The sequence below is a fragment of the Vipera ursinii genome, assembly GCF_947247035.1.
Source record: "Vipera ursinii genome assembly, chromosome: 2".
NCBI classification, from domain to species: Eukaryota; Metazoa; Chordata; class Lepidosauria; order Squamata; family Viperidae; genus Vipera; species Vipera ursinii.
Window position 1 is genome coordinate 146,244,496 of NC_139513.1, and position 15,651 is coordinate 146,260,146.

At 42.8% G+C, this 15,651-nt stretch overlaps 1 protein-coding gene across 1 annotated transcript; it reads right to left on the reverse strand.

The window, feature by feature from the left end:
* Positions 1–85: 85 nt before the first annotated feature.
* On the reverse strand, positions 86–8,159 carry FKBP11 (FKBP prolyl isomerase 11). Its single transcript, XM_083353810.1, has 6 exons — positions 7,921–8,159; positions 7,485–7,550; positions 4,618–4,705; positions 3,181–3,214; positions 745–815; positions 86–325 (listed from the first exon to the last, which is right to left on the reverse strand). Exons 1-6 carry the CDS (start codon positions 8,044–8,046, stop codon positions 108–110), a joined length of 603 nt encoding a protein of 200 aa, XP_083209936.1. The 5' UTR covers positions 8,047–8,159; the 3' UTR covers positions 86–107.
* Positions 8,160–15,651: the final 7,492 nt, after the last annotated feature.

The window sequence follows — 15,651 nt, forward strand, 5'->3', positions numbered from 1 at the left end:
AATTAAGTTGTTTAGATACCGTGTATGTGTGGGAAACAGTATGAGCACTCCCTCCCCCACACACACATTCCAGTGGGAAGCAATGTTGAAAAAGATAAGGAACAACTTTATTTCTTTTTGGCCTTATTTTTCTTCTCTTCCTTGAGTTTCTTCTTAGATATTCGGGGCATCTGGGCTTTCTTGTAGAGGTAGTAGCCAATCAGTCCCAGCAGTGCCAGGACAAGCCCAATGCTCAGCAAGGGGAGTATATCGCTGAACAGCTTCTCCGAGTAATTGGCTCTGGAGAGCTGGATTAATTCCACCTCAAACTGCAGAACTGCATCAGCTGGAAAGAGAGGAAATCTGTGAAACAAACCTAGAAGATTCTAAGAGGTTACACAGTACCCTCTCCAGGCAAACTAAGCCTGGAAGTATTATTTTTGCGTTTGCATGTCTCCTGGGCTATCCTTTTGTGCGTTTCCTTCTCGCCAGAGTTTTGTAACATTTTTTTTTCTTAAACCCTCCCCTGGTTTACAAAATAAAAACTGCAGCACAAATGTGGCTTTATAATATTACTTCCTAAATGCCCACCGTCAATTCCTTTCCAGTCTCTCTTTCCTGGCCCAGTGAGAGAAAAAAGTGTCCAATCAATATTCCAAAACAACAGGACTGGACATCCTTGTACAAATGGTGCTAAGTATCTGGCTACCTCCTGCCCCAGCAAGCTGACCGGCCATTAAATAATTGCTGATAACTGGATCCTACCTGGTATCGCTGGTGGGGAACCTCTTTTGCCGTATGCCTGGTGAGGAGGGATAGTGACTCTTCGTTTCTCCCTGCCAGAAAACAAAGTGAGTAAAGCCCAGGCCAGTGCTCATAAGATACAGGAGCACAAGGCTGTTAGTTTCAGTGGGATTTTTGCCAACCGATCACCTCTAAGCTAGGAAAAGATTGCAGCCTTCAGCAAAACAAACGATGTCCTTGAGGGGGAGGGGAGGGGCAGTCATGGGGAAAACTGAACAGACATGCTGGACCAGTTTTTTTCTGACTGGATTGCCTGTTTCCAAGTGTAGAATGACATTTACGTAACTGGAAGAGAATTTGTGACTTTGATAACGTGCTTCTTGAAATTAAGGCCTGGAGCACCTTTGAATATTAAGATGGGACCAGAAAAAATTGGTGAGGGCTTGCATAAAGGTCTGAAAGAAAACTACCGTATTTTCTGGCGTATAAGATGACTTTTTAACCCATGAAAATCTTCTCAAAAGTCAGGGGTTGTCTTATACGCCGGGTGCTGAAAGTTTAGGGACTGGGCTGGCTGGAAAACCTGGAGCGGATCTCCCATTTGGTCTGTGCAGGGAAAGCGGGACCAATTGGAGAAGAAGCTGCAGTCTGTGATTTTTTACAGGCTGGGGTCTGGGCGTCTTTCCTTCTAAAGTTGAAGAGCAGCTGCAGTCTATCCCAACTTGAAAGGCAGGTGGGGAATGCACCAGCCAGAGCAGCTGCTTAGCCCTAAGGACACATTTGACTCAGGAACTGGGCGGACTGGCTGGAAAACCTGGAGCGGATCTCCCATTTGGTCTGCACAGGGAAAGCTTTAGAGTGAATTAGGAAAAGTTTAATTCACGTGCACTGTTTTATGTTTACATGTTTGATGACAAACAGCCTTATGTTTATAAGTGACAGTTTTCCTACTAAGTACCTGCATGTCATAAGCATTTGAATTAAAATTACCATATTAAAATCAAATCTGATGTTTTTTAATTTTTATTTAGTGTGCATTGGAAGAGTATAGCCCAAACCCTATAATTTAACAGGAAATGTAGGGGGTCATCTTATATGCCCAGTCGTCTTATACGCCGGAAAATACGGTAAATGAGATTTTTTCCCCCCCCAATAATATTTTGTCCTCCACGCCTCTTAACTTTGTTTTGTTTTCCTCTGTACATATTCCAGTCTGTAAATCTTTGAGCGTCAGGCTAGAAAATGGGAGGAGATTCTGAGTTGTAGTCCCATCTAAGTAGGCCAGCCCCCTCTCTCAGCTCTAGAAAGGAGGCAATGGCAAATCAGTTTTGAAATCTTACCAATAAAACTGCAGGGACTTGTCCAGGCAGTCACCAAGAATCGAAACTGACTCGAAGGCACCCCTTGTCATCCCCCAAATCTTCATCTTTGGCAAGTGACATCCTTTACTTCACTGTGCTTGCCATGTTTCATTTTTGCAATAGTGGCGAATGTCTGTAGCTTGGGTGTAGGATGAGGGTGAAGGATCCTCCTCCGAGCTTGTGGGTTGGTTTCCAAATGTTTTGTTACCAGGCTAGGTAACATCTTCAGCGGAGTTCAGGCAATGTCAGTGTCAATAACTTGTGTCGCTGACACTGATACTGACAACCCCTAAACTACGCTGAAGATGTTACTTAGCCAGGTAACGAAACATTCAGAAACCAATCCACAAGCTCGGAGAACAAATCTTCACCTCATCTTTTATTTTTTGATTTTATTATAATTTTTTAATATAAATCTAAGCAGTCCGGAGTTGAGAGTTGGGCAGCGTGCAGTTAAAATATTACAGTCAGATGTTGAGACTGGATTTGGCATTTTTAGCCACCCATTGAGTCTTTCCCAAGGACCTGGAACAGGCAGATGTTGTTTGTTAAAGGTACTGTTGCAGAATGTAGGCTGTTCCAAGTATAACTGCTTTCTGCAGTTCTGATGGTGATTTTCTCAGTGCCGATTATGTTCAAGTGGTGCTCCAGATAGTTTATTACTATTGGTGCAATTTTTGCTTTATTATTATTGTTCTTGCAAACACCTTTTCAGCCTCTTTCTATTCTCTATTGATCATTGCCCTTTTAATACTAGTTTCTCTTTGATGTCCGTCTTTATATAAACACAAGAATGGGAACTATATCATTTTCCAGCTGTTGAATTCCCATAAATTCTAGCAATACAGTCTCTAGTAAGGAATGCTGTCGACTACAGCATTATAATATTTAAAGAACCAGAATTTTTCCACTGTGGTCTAAACAAGTAACTAAGAAAAATATCTCTGAATGCAGACAATGCTTTTGTTTATCACTTGGAAACTGCAGCACGTCTTGGCTCTACTCAGAAAACAAACAGAATTTAAAACAGAGGTTGCAGGCTTGATTGAGTATAGCAACTACCTATAAAGATTTCCAGTTACTGGAAGTTACTTACCCAACACACATATTCAGCAGACCTTGTTCTAAACCTGAATTGGGAGGGGAAAAAATAACTTAATTAGAAGCCTTTCTGGGGTTTTCCCCCTAGAACATTCAGATCCTCTAAAAGGAGCTCTTCATATTAAAATAATAAATCTCTTGTTTAGTTATCAGAACACAGGTTGAGATTAATCTATCAAACCGAAAATATAAATAATAAACAGGCAAGAAAGTAGGGAGCCTAGGACAAAAAGAATGGCATATATAAAACATGCCGATCACAATCTTATACAGTCCCACAGATGACTACTGTACTTAGCTTCTGCTGGAAGTCTTCTAAAAGAAAGCACCGTGCCAGATTTGCAGGATCTAATGCTTTTATCATTAAAGATTTCTTCTAATCTTCAACTGAAATCTATCCTTCTACCTTTGAAGTATGTTGAGTTTGGGTCTTCTTCACGGCCAGGTGCTTTCCATCAATCCTTGAGGTAGTATAAAAAGATACTAGTGAAATGTGTGCTAACTCCTTGCCAGCCCCTATCCTGTCACAGGCAAGATGTCAGCAAATACTGCTGTTCTTATCTAAACAATACAGAACAGATTAAGGGAAAACAACAACAACAACTGGTGGCTACCTCTTGGTTTTATTTCCATCTCTTTCCTACCAAACATCAGCAGTCAACAGGAAAACATCCACTAACCATTCATCACAACATTGGATGGAGTTGGGGAGGAGACGGGTTTTGCCTGATGGCTAGGTCAGCAGATTTAGCCATATGTCAAAACATCTGGTTTAATACAAATATTTTGCATGGATACCATTCAGTGGGGGACTTTTAAGCCACAGTCAGGCTCCATTCCTTTTGATATTCTAAAAAGGCGTCCAAAAGCAGCCTGAACAGTGTATAAAGGTGTGGGAAGAGTTGGAAGCAGCAGAGGTATAGTCATCACTCGCTCTCTGCGCTTCACCACGCAGTTTCAATGCTGCCATCGTGAGCGTGACGAGGGGAAGGAGGAGCATATCTGCACTAACAAGAGAACTTAGGTTAATCCCACCTCCAAAAGTGAACTGAGTGCAGCACCACCTCAACAATCTGTAAAGCATGTCAGATTGTATCCGGAGCAAACCCAATGTTAGGATAAGGGAGGAAACACTGCCTCAGCACTGCTACAGCTAAAGACGACTGAAAGTTCTTAGGTATAGGCTGGGATCAAATGATGAAATCAGGCAAGGAGACATTCAAACTACTTTTGGGGCAACAGGAATAGTGTCATAGAGAGAAAATACTTACTTAGAGAAGGAACAGTAGCAAGTATATTTCTTTGGCCAAAGACTATTTGTGGACCGACCCAGAGATTTTTATTTCTCCCTACTGCTTTCCTTGGCACGTCCCTCAGCCAAACTAAGCATCTTATACTAAAAAACAGGAGAACATTAAGAACAGAGGTCTACCTGGTATGACTTGTCTTTTGCCCAACTCCACTTGCAATGGATCACGGGAGAGTGAGGTATCAATAATGCGGCCATCTTCAAGAGTACCCTGTAAAAAAAAATATCCTTAAACTGAGGGGTGTGTGCACATATTTCTAACATCAAGCGGCAGTTGATGTTCTAACATCAATTGCCCTTTCCACAATTGTTTTGTTTTAAATCAAGATAAAGTGCTGAAACCTATAACTTTGTAAGAAATGAAATATCACTATCTCCCATGATGAAAAAGTACGGACAGCAACTTCATGCAGGTCAATTTAATTTCCTATCATACTCAAAACAAAAATACTGTAGGCGAGCATGGGGTACCATTTTAGGAGAAGCCATTTTTTCCTCTATAGTCACAGGGATGTCTTTTTCATAATAGCATTTCCTGCAACTAATAGCACGGTAGTTCAGAATCGTTACTTTTATCCATATACAAAACTACGTAATCAATTTATGAATGGATAATTCCCACTGTGGTAAATGGTGCTCCTTTTCTTTCAGATGATTAGACATACTAATAGCTGGTTATGATGCTGCCCTAAGCAAAAATTATCCTTTTTTTACATACTGATATTTGGATCACATGATACTGATATCATGGCTCAGGGCATGAAGATAGGAGGCCCCAGAGAAGCGAACTGTCCATTTTCCTGCTAGGATAAGGTATCTGAAGATGACTTCAATTCTTATTTTGTAGATCTCTGGGTTACAAGTGATAAAAAAAAATTGCTTCAGAATAAAGCCAAGTCCAATGATGCACAATATACTCTGACTAGCCTCATAGTTACTAGTAATTACAGTTTGTATTGAGTGTTTCCACATTCGCTTCAAATATCTCCGCTCATAAAGTATTGTAGCAATTTAAACCAGAGGTTACCAGGCCTCTTTACATAATTGCATAAAAAAAGTGTGGGCATGGACTCTTGACAGGATGGGTTTCCTGCCTTTCCAGAGCAGAGACTTTCCTATTTTTAATCTTTTCATCCATTTGCCTACTTTAAACCTACTTCTGCACCTTTAACTGGCATAGCTCTTTTGCATTAGTATTATAGACGCTTCATCCCATCCCATCCTAATAGCTACTTCCATCAACCTTGGCTAGGAACATTTAGAGATACAGGATTAACTACGCTGCATGTTGGTTAAAAGAGCTTATAAAGCTACAACCCAATGCTTTTCAAACTTGGTAACTTTAAGATGTGCGTACCTCAAATCCCCGATGCATACTACTGGGGAATTCTGGGAGCTGAAAATTTAACGTTGCGAAGGGGTTTCTTTTTAGATTTTTATCCTGCCCTTTTTTTTCAACTCAAGAGGCAAACGTACCAACACACTGACTACTATTTTCCCCACAACAACCCTGTGAGCTGAGTTGGGCTGAGAAGCAGTGACTTTATTTGAAAAACAATGGCCTATCAGATGTTACTACATTCCTAGAATTATAACGTTCAAGGAGTTACTTAGGCCAGGCCCTACACCCTGGCTTATGCAGGAATCTAAATTAAAAAGGTAAAGGTTCCCCCTGTCCAGTAGTGTCTGACTCTAGGGGGCAGTGCTCATCTCAGTTTCCTAGCCGAGGGAGCCAGTGTTGTCCAAACAAAAACCTTCTACAGGTGGTCCTCGACTTACGACAATGAGTCCAAAATTTCTGTTGCTAAGTGAAACATTTGTTAAGTGAGTTTGCCCCATTTTACAACCTTTCTTGCCACAGTTGTTAAGTGACTCACTGCAGTCGTTACCGGTAAATTAGTCAAACTTGTTAAATAAATCTGACTTCCTGACCCGGGGACTCTGCAACCGTCATAAATATGAATCACTTGCCAAGTGCCTGAATTTTGATCACATGATCATGGGGAATGCTACAACGGTCATGTGAAAAACTGGCCATGTCACTCTTTTCAGTGCGTTGTAACTTTGAACGGTCACTAAACAAACTGTTGTTAAGTCGAGGATTACTTTTAGTTAAATGGCGCTCTACCTCCTCTGAACACACTTAGCGAAGGAGAGACCGCTTCCTCCCCCCCACCCCCACCCCAGGACCAATTATCAGAGACGGTGACAGGCTGTCACCCAAAGTTAGATGACCTCACATTCCCCCTTTCATTTTATGGGGGTTAATATAGAAACTTATGGAATATGATTCTCGCACACTACGGCCACCCCAAGTTACGCATCGGGCGTAAAGCCTTCCAAAACTTCCAGAGGGCACGTGCAGTTTGAACGGGTCACGAACTCAGCCTTCCTCCGCCTTGGTCTCGCCCCACGCCACGAGATTGGAAGGGCATTCCCTAAAGCCGCCAATGCCTCCTTAAGTAACCCCAGCTGCCTGCAATTAGTGCAGGTTCGAGTCCCACCAGGCTCAAGGTTGACTCAGCCTTCCATCCTTCCGAGGTAGGTAAAATGAGGACCCAGATTGTTGGGGGCAATTAAGCTGAATTTGTAATAATGCCACTTGGGGTGTGTGTGTGAAAGCCCTAATAAGCAGGCATATACATAGAATGAAGGCTACTGCTAAGCTTGTAAGCTGCCCTGAGTCTTCGGAGAAGGGCGGGATATAAATGGAATTAAAATAAAAAAATTTAAAAAAAATTCCCACCCCCCTCTCTTCCCCCTTCCCCCCCCCCCCCCGCCTCGGCACCCCACAGGAAACTCCACGGACTTTCGAAACTTCCTCCTTAATCTCGATGTGTGTTTCCGACAGCAGGAGGCGGAGCCTTCGGAAACCCCACCCACCAGTAAGGGAACCCCCGGCGGGAGAAGGCTGTGCTGACGTGTGCGTGTGGCTTCGCCGTGCTTCCCGGCGACGCGCCTCCCCCCCCCCACCCCTGGCTTTAACTCACCGTGTAGTGGATTGCCACAGTGTCGCCTGGCGCCGAGGGCTCGGCGCAGCCTTCAGGGGACGCCACCTGCGGAGGAAAACGAAACACTAAAACGAAACACCAAAACAAAACCCGGCCAGCTGCTCATCCTCTCCTGGGCTGAGGGGAGTGCGGGTGAAGACTTTGGCCGGATGGCAACTTTTCACCCTGGAGACCCAAGGCGCAGAGCTCCGTGCCAAGCGGCTTCTTTTTTTCCTCGCCCTTCCTAATTCGCCCGCGAGGCGAAGGATTCGCACGTGAGGGAGCGGCCGGAGCGGCTGCGCGCCAGGGGAATTCTCTCCCTTCGAGCTGTCATTTAAGCAGCCGGAGGCCCCGAGGCGTGCCGGCTTCTTTCTTCCCCCCCCCCCCCAAAGCAGCGGAGTCAACGGCGGCGGCGGCGCCTTCCCCGCACACTTACCAGGGTTTCAATCTGCAGCGCCTGGAGCGGAGTTTGGCTTTCGCTCGCCTGCTCCCGCTCCTGACCTCTCGCTCCACAGCTCAGGAGGAAGGCGAGCAAGAGGCTGGCCTGGAGCCGAAGTAACATAGCGAGGGGGAGACGGAGGCGGCTGGGGGCAAAGAAAGAACAAGCAGCAGCAGCCACCGCCGGGCTTGTACCTCAAGGCAAGGGTGCCTCCTGGCGCCGCCCCTTGCTGCCCGCTTCCCGCCCCAGAGGGAGGAGAGAGCAAGGGGGGGGCCCTAGCAGCGGGAGCGAGAGGGGAGACGGGGGCTTTGAGCCCTAGCTCCGTCCAAGAAGTAGTCGATGCAGCCTTCGGCCCTTCGCGATTCATTTGTAGTATTTAGTATTTATTATATTTGTATACCGCCCTTCTCCGGAAGGACTCAGGACGGTGAACAGGGCACATATAAAAATACAGAATACAAAAATTAAAAAAGAATTAAATAGGAGCCCGAGCTAAAACAATAGATGGTAATAAAAAATCCACAATAAAAACCCCAACACATCCCCCATCAGGCCAGGCCGGCTTGTTCAAATAGATGGGTCTTCAGACCTAAGGAGCGAAGGTCAGGTGTCATCCGGAGCTCAACCGGCAGCTGATTCCATAAAGCCAGGGCGCCCACAGAGAAGGCCCTCCCCCTGGGGGCCACCAGCCGACATTCTCTGACCGGAGGCACCCTGAGGAGGCCCTCTCTGTGGGAACGCACAGGGCGGAGGGAAGTTGACGCCGGCAGCAGGTGATCCCCGAGGTACTCCGGACCCATGCCATGTAGGGCTTTGAAAACCATTACCAAAACCTTGAAGTACTTGGAAATCCTGAAAACTGGGTGGATTAAACCCTGGTTTTACAGGGATGGGCGTGGGCCTTATGAGGGAAGAGCCATCCCTTAGACCAGACATGTCTGGTGTTTAAGGCCCGGGGGTCGGATCCGGCCCGCAAAGTGGTTTCATGCGGCCCGCAAAGTCATCCTGGAAACAGTGAGGGAACGGCCCCCACTGCCATGGCCCTGGCCCAGAGACCCTCCTCCTGCCAGAGACCCTCAGATCTGTCCCACTCCTGCCCAGGCCCCCATAGGCACCCTTGATGCGAACGAGGTAGAGCTGGCCACGGCCACCCAGTAGGCCATATGCACTCTAGCCAGGCCCACCCAGTAGGCCACGCCCACCCTGGCTATACCCACCCGGCCCCTTGAGGGCAACCGCAATGCTGATGTGGCCCTCAATGAAATTCAGTTTGACAGCCCTGCCTTAGAAAGTGAATGGAAATTGTGCTAGGTAACATTTGCCATTGGCTGTGGAGTTCTGGGGGGAGTTGAAGTCTACATCTTGGAAAGTTGCCAAAGTTAAAAAAACAAAAACAAAAAAAACCCTCTGGTTATGTATATTGGCACTAACAGCATACACTTTGGAACTATATACAGAAAAGGTGCCTGTGGAAATAGGAAACTGACTATGGATATAATTAGTGAAAAGTCACTGCACGCTCAAAACCCATTTTGATTTACAAGTACAAGACCTGGATTTGATGCTGAGAAACTAGCTCTAATGATGAGCATGCTTCACAATAAAAAAGGGTTTCCTTTATAGAGTAGAGCACAATTGTTTGGATTCACACAACATGCTCAACCAGGGGTGGACAGCCTAATGACCCTGTGGAACGTATGGTCCTTGATCCCATATTTTGGGGGCCCTGATATTAATTCCAGGGTTTCCAAAAATAGGTTGTTGTTGTTGTTAGGCTAGCTGCAAAGTCGTGTCCGACCCATCGCGACCCCATGGACAACGTTCCTCCAGGCCTTCCTGTCCTCTACCATCTTCTGGAGTCCATGTAAGCTCACGCCTACTGCTTCAGTGACTCCATCCAGCCACCTCATTCTCTGTCGTCCCCTTCTTCTCTTGCCCTCAACCTTTCCCAGCATGAGGCTCTTCTCCGGTGAGTCCTTCCTTCTCATTAGGTGGCCAAAGTATTTGAGTTTCAACTTCAGGATCTGGCCTTCTAGATAGTATAGTTGTTTATCAAATTTATATAGCCACCATCTCATGTATGTAACTTTGAGTCATGTACACAATGTAAAAAAAGTAATTAAAACTTTAAAAACTATTAAAATAATTAAAAACAAATATATATACCAAACCATGGGAAGAGTGACCTCAAGATCTTACGTACAGAACTGTCAATTTACGCCTTATTTCCATGGGATTCCTTGGTTGACAGAACCAATTTTTAGAGCAGGGGTATCAAACTGCCGGCCTGCAGGCTGGTTTCATCATATCGAAGCCGTGACCAGCCCATTGCTGGCAATGCAAAAAGAGTCGCGATACGTCGTGACACATCACATCACGTGGCGAGTTTGACACTCATGTTTTAGAGGATTTCTCTAAAGTCAATAGGGTTGGAGCCAATCTCATCCTGGGGGAGGGGTGATGTTCCAAAGGGTGCGTGCAATGGGAGAAAAGATTTGCCTCCTGGGTCCTATCATGGATGGACTTCTTTAGCAGATGAGGCCCATAAAGTTCCCTTCCTGCTGGACCTGGTGAGACAGGTAGATGTAACTGAGGAGAGATGGTCCCTCAAATAACTTGATCCCATAAGGCTTTAAAGATCAATGCATCTTGACCTGGAAGCAAACTGAGAGTCTGTTTGCTCTAGTGGTTAAGGCACCAGGCTAGAAAGCAGGAAACTCTTGAGTTCAAATCCCACCTTAGCCATGAAAGCCAGCTGGCTGACTTTGGGCCAGTCATTCTCTCTGAGTCCAACGCACCTCACAGGGTTATTGTTCTGGGGAAAATCCTCCTATTTGTGTTGGATATGATCGCCACATTGAGTTAGGACTAGCACTTAGACTTATATACCGCTTCACAGTGCTTTACAGCCCTCTCTAAGCAGTTTACAGAATCAGCATATTCCCCCCAACAAGCTCATTCCAACAACCTTGGAAGGATGGAAGGCTGAGTCAATCTTGAGCCAGTCAGGATTGAACTGCTGGCAATTAGCAGAATTATTTATTTTATTTATAATGAGACTTGTATGCCGCCCTATCTCCTGAAGGACTCAGGGCGGCTAACAACAATAAAATACAAATAAATACAAATATTAAAAAAGAATTAAATTGTGTCAAAGTCCCACTAAAACCAATAAAAACATTTAAAATCACAATTAAAAACCCCATTATCATCAGTCCAGGTCGGCCTGTTGGAAAAGCTATGTCTTAAGGTCACGGCGAAAGGACCGAAGGTCTGGGGCCATCCAGAGCTCCCGGGGGAGTTGATTCCACCAAGCAGTTGCCCCAACAGAGAAGGCCCTCCCCCTGGGGGTCGCCAGCCGACATTGTCTGGCCGACGGCACCCTGAGGAGGCCCTCTCTGTGTGAGCGCACAGGGCAATGGGAAAACGTTCCTGGCAGCAGACGGTCCTGCAAATATCCCGGGCCTAAGCCATGTAGGGCTTTATAGGTAAGAACCAGCAATACTGCATTCTAACTAATGTGCCAACATTTTTTTTTAGAAATAAGGCTAAACAAACAAACAAGTGACAACCAGTGCAGCTCATGGAGTAGAGGTGTTTCATACGCAGTTCCAATATATAAACTTTCTGCACCACTATGTTTTGCACCAGTTAAACTTTTGGATACTCTTCAAGGGCAGCCTCATTGTAGAGCACATTACAGTAGTCAATTTGAGAAGGAGCCTTGGTGGAGCAGTGGGCTAATGCCTCCTTAAGTAACACCAGCTGCCTGCAATTAGTGCAGGTTCGAGTCCCACCAGGCTCAAGGTTGACTCAGCCTTCCATCCTTCCGAGATAGGTAAAATGAGGACCCAGATTGTTGGGGGCAATTAAGCTGACTTTGTAATAATGCCGCTTGGGGTGTGTGTGAAAGCCCTAATAAGCAGGCATATACATAGAATGAAGGCTACTGCTAAGCTTGTAAGCCGCCCTGAGTCTTCGGAGAAGGGCGGGATATAAATGGAATTAAAATAAAATAAAAAAATTAAAAAAGTGACCAGGGCATAGGTACTGAGTAACTTTTGCTGTTTTGAGGTGGGAAACAAACCAAAAGATAGTGTATGTTCTAAAATGGATAAAAATCTTTATTATAGTTTTTATAAATTATAGTTCTATATAAAATAAAATTAGGCTTTTTATATTATACACCCAATTCAGTTATGACTCAAAGTGGTCTGAAAAAATTGTTTTCCCCTCTCCCCCAGCAAGATGAAAAAAAAATCATAAACTAAAATCCAAAAGTTAGATTCTTAGATCTCACGGAACAATTTTCATTGAAGAGATCAACAGAATGAGACACCATAGTCACTAGACATACCCAATTCCTGTAACCGTTCTTCATATGTTTTAGCCTCCAGCCCCCTAATCATTTTTGTTGCTCTTCTCTGCACTCTTATCAGAGTCTCAACATCTTTTTTATATTGGATGCAGTATTCCAAGTACTAAGGCCACCTGTTTTTTATGTTCTAATAGTAAACCAGAAATAACCTGCATGTAAATTTTTATATTCATTATTTTTTAACTCTTCACTTACATTTCAGGCTGCAAAATACCTTTATCTAATCACACAACAGCTAAAACCTCAAGCAGATTGTTCTATTGTTTTATGACAATTAGGGGAGGGGTGGGGTGGTAATGGTTTTTCAGTAGCAATCTAGTATTTTTCTAATTTGTAATACTAGTCAAAGACTTATAAAAATAATTAGGAATACTAAAGATATACGTCTTACTGCAAATATGGGAATATTGACTTTTACTGTAAGGTTTTGGAATTATAAAAAATAAATTCTCATGGAAATCAGGATTAGCTATCTTGACTCATAGTAGATGTCTCTAGAAACTGCAAATTAGAGGAGATTAAAGATTCTAAGTAGAAGGAAAAAGAAATACAAGCCTACTTTTGGTGTTGGTTAACTAAGATATTCAAAATTATACGAAGTATCATAACAGTGAAAATATTGAAGAACATCTTTGAAGAACAGAGCCAGAAATCAATAACTACAAGACCAACAGTGTCAGTAATGATGTTTGAATCCATGGATAGATTATGCCCAGAAGATGATGAGGGAACGACAAATGTGGAGCAAATTTTGTCTGTCAAGACACAGTACCCAAAGTAGAACTGAAATGATATGCCAAGAGATTGATTTGGAAAAGGAAGGGACAAGAGGCAGCAAACCATTTGATGGGATTGAACCAACTGTTCTTTGACAAACCATGGCTTAGCATGTCTGAAACCTAAGCAATGATTGTATCTGTTTGCCCTGTCAGATAATTCAATCCCTAAGCCAAGGTGGCACAGAATGAATTATGTAAACAATCTTTTATGGACTTCTGGTTTTATATGAAAATTGATATCATACTTAAATGCAGACACATTCTACAAACAAACTATTCATGATTCAAACACCATGGACAACACACCCTGACCATAGAAATATATTGGGATAGAGAGACAAATGATCACATGCCTAATTGTGTGTGTGTGGGGAAACCCTTTAGAATTCAACATCCATTCAGCTACAAAGTTTCTCCAAACATACAAAATGAAAAGAATTTCAAAGTTTACACATAGCATTTGCCAACATTTAAGGATGACGTAGAAAGCAAACAAGCTAGTTGTTTTGTAACACCTACTGTTTTATCTTGAGACAGGAATGAAAGACTGTAAAGAATTAGAGGATTGCTAGAAGAAAGAGTGAAAATCAAGTCTTGATGGTTCTTGAAACAGTTCACAATTCAATATAGATTGGTGCCTTGAATCCCAAAGCTGTGAAAAAGTTAAATTTCATGTTGAGAAAAAAATAAAAATGAATTTACCAATGTTGTAATCTCCCTATACAAATATTGAACCGCTCTGTAGGGTTCAGATCAGTACACTCAGCAAGGTAAATTGGAAAAGGTGTAAAAATGTTGTTCTGAAATAATGTTTTCTCTAGGATGATATTCTCTTTTTCTCAAGATACTAGATGAGGGGGTGGTGTGTGGGAGTGAGACAGAAGTACATAAAAGTATGAGTGGAATAGAGAAAGTACTTACAACAGTTCATTTAGTGACCATACAAAGTTAAAATGGCACTGAAAAAAGTGACATGACTGTTTTTCACACTTACAACCATTGCAGCATCCTCATGGTCGCATGATCAGAATTCAGATACTTGGTAACTGACTCATATTTATGACAGTTGCAGTGTCCTGTGATTATGTGCTCTCCTTTTGCAACTTTCTAACAGGCAAAGTCAATGGGAAAGCCAGATTCAGTTAACAACCGTGTTACTAACTTAATACCTGCAGTGATTCACTTAACAACTTGGGCAAGAAAGGTAATAAAATGAGGCAAAACTCATTTAACAAATATCTTAATTAGCAACAGAAATGTTGAGCTCAATTGTGGTGGTAAGTCAAGGACTACTGTACTGTATCCTCAGTCTCTTATTGTACTAGAACCTCTGTAATCATTTGTAGAATAGATCATAAAACTATTTATTTGTACACACTGGAAACAACGTAATGATGGCTAGAAGCTAGAATGGATTTATTAAGAATAAGGTTTGTCAAACGAGTTCCCTATTTATTTTTATTGTGGGAATACAGTGGACATAATACATCTTGATTCAGTAAAATATTAGAGGAACATTCTGACTAGCAAGCTAGTAAAGCATTGGCTGGAAAGCATATCTTTTAGGTGAATCCATGCTCAGAGAGTACTTATCAATGCTTACTTACTGGAGTAGGGGATCAAGTGAGGTGCTAGAGTGACCAGTCCTGGGCCAGGTACCTATCAACCCTTTTATTGATGAGGTGGATGCAGAGGTGACATGAATAATTTTCCCATTTGCAGATTCCATAAAATGGAGAATATAGTATTAAAGTATTATAGTATTATAGAAGATGGAAACAATATGATTTTGATGGGTTCAAATGCAAGACGAAGTAACAGCAATCTATAACATTTACAAGTGCAAAGTTCTCTATGGAAAAAATATAATTAAACACACAGATACTAGGACAGCAGAATTTCATTTTTGGTGTGTGTCACTGTGCTCACAGTAAAAAATGACAATAAAGTTTATCTTATGATGGGGATTTTTTTTAAAGAAAGTTTATGTGGCTGCCCAACTCAATCTCAGTGATCCGATAGGGATACTATCTCGTAATAGTATACATGAAAAAAGACTTTAACTATAGCTGATCACAAGCTGAACATGACTCAGCAGTGCAACACAACACAACTGTTAATAACGGTAGATGAACTTTTAAGATGGCCTCAACAGAAAAAGACTTTTCAAATTACAGCCTGAATGCTGCTATGTTTTGCATTAACCAGATCGCAAATATGTGTCCAATTGTAGGGATCCCATTTTAAGAAAGATTCAGAGAAAGTAGAGAGCCTGCAATTGAAAGGTGATGAGGATGATCAAGGAGCTTTAAACTAATTCAGAAATATTTGTTTTACTAAAAAAAAATGTTGTTTGATTTTTAATTCTTAAAGAGAGACTGAGGAAACTCGGTATGCTTAGCCTTGAAGCAAAGGTAACATGATAGCACTTTTCAAATAACTGAATTATGGTTTGCTTTAATTAAGAGTGCAAGACATAGAATAATAGTCTGAAGCAGGAATGTAGAAAACATTCTTTACTGTACATTGCAAGTTCAGGACAGTCCATGTCTGCACCGAAACAGATGTTCC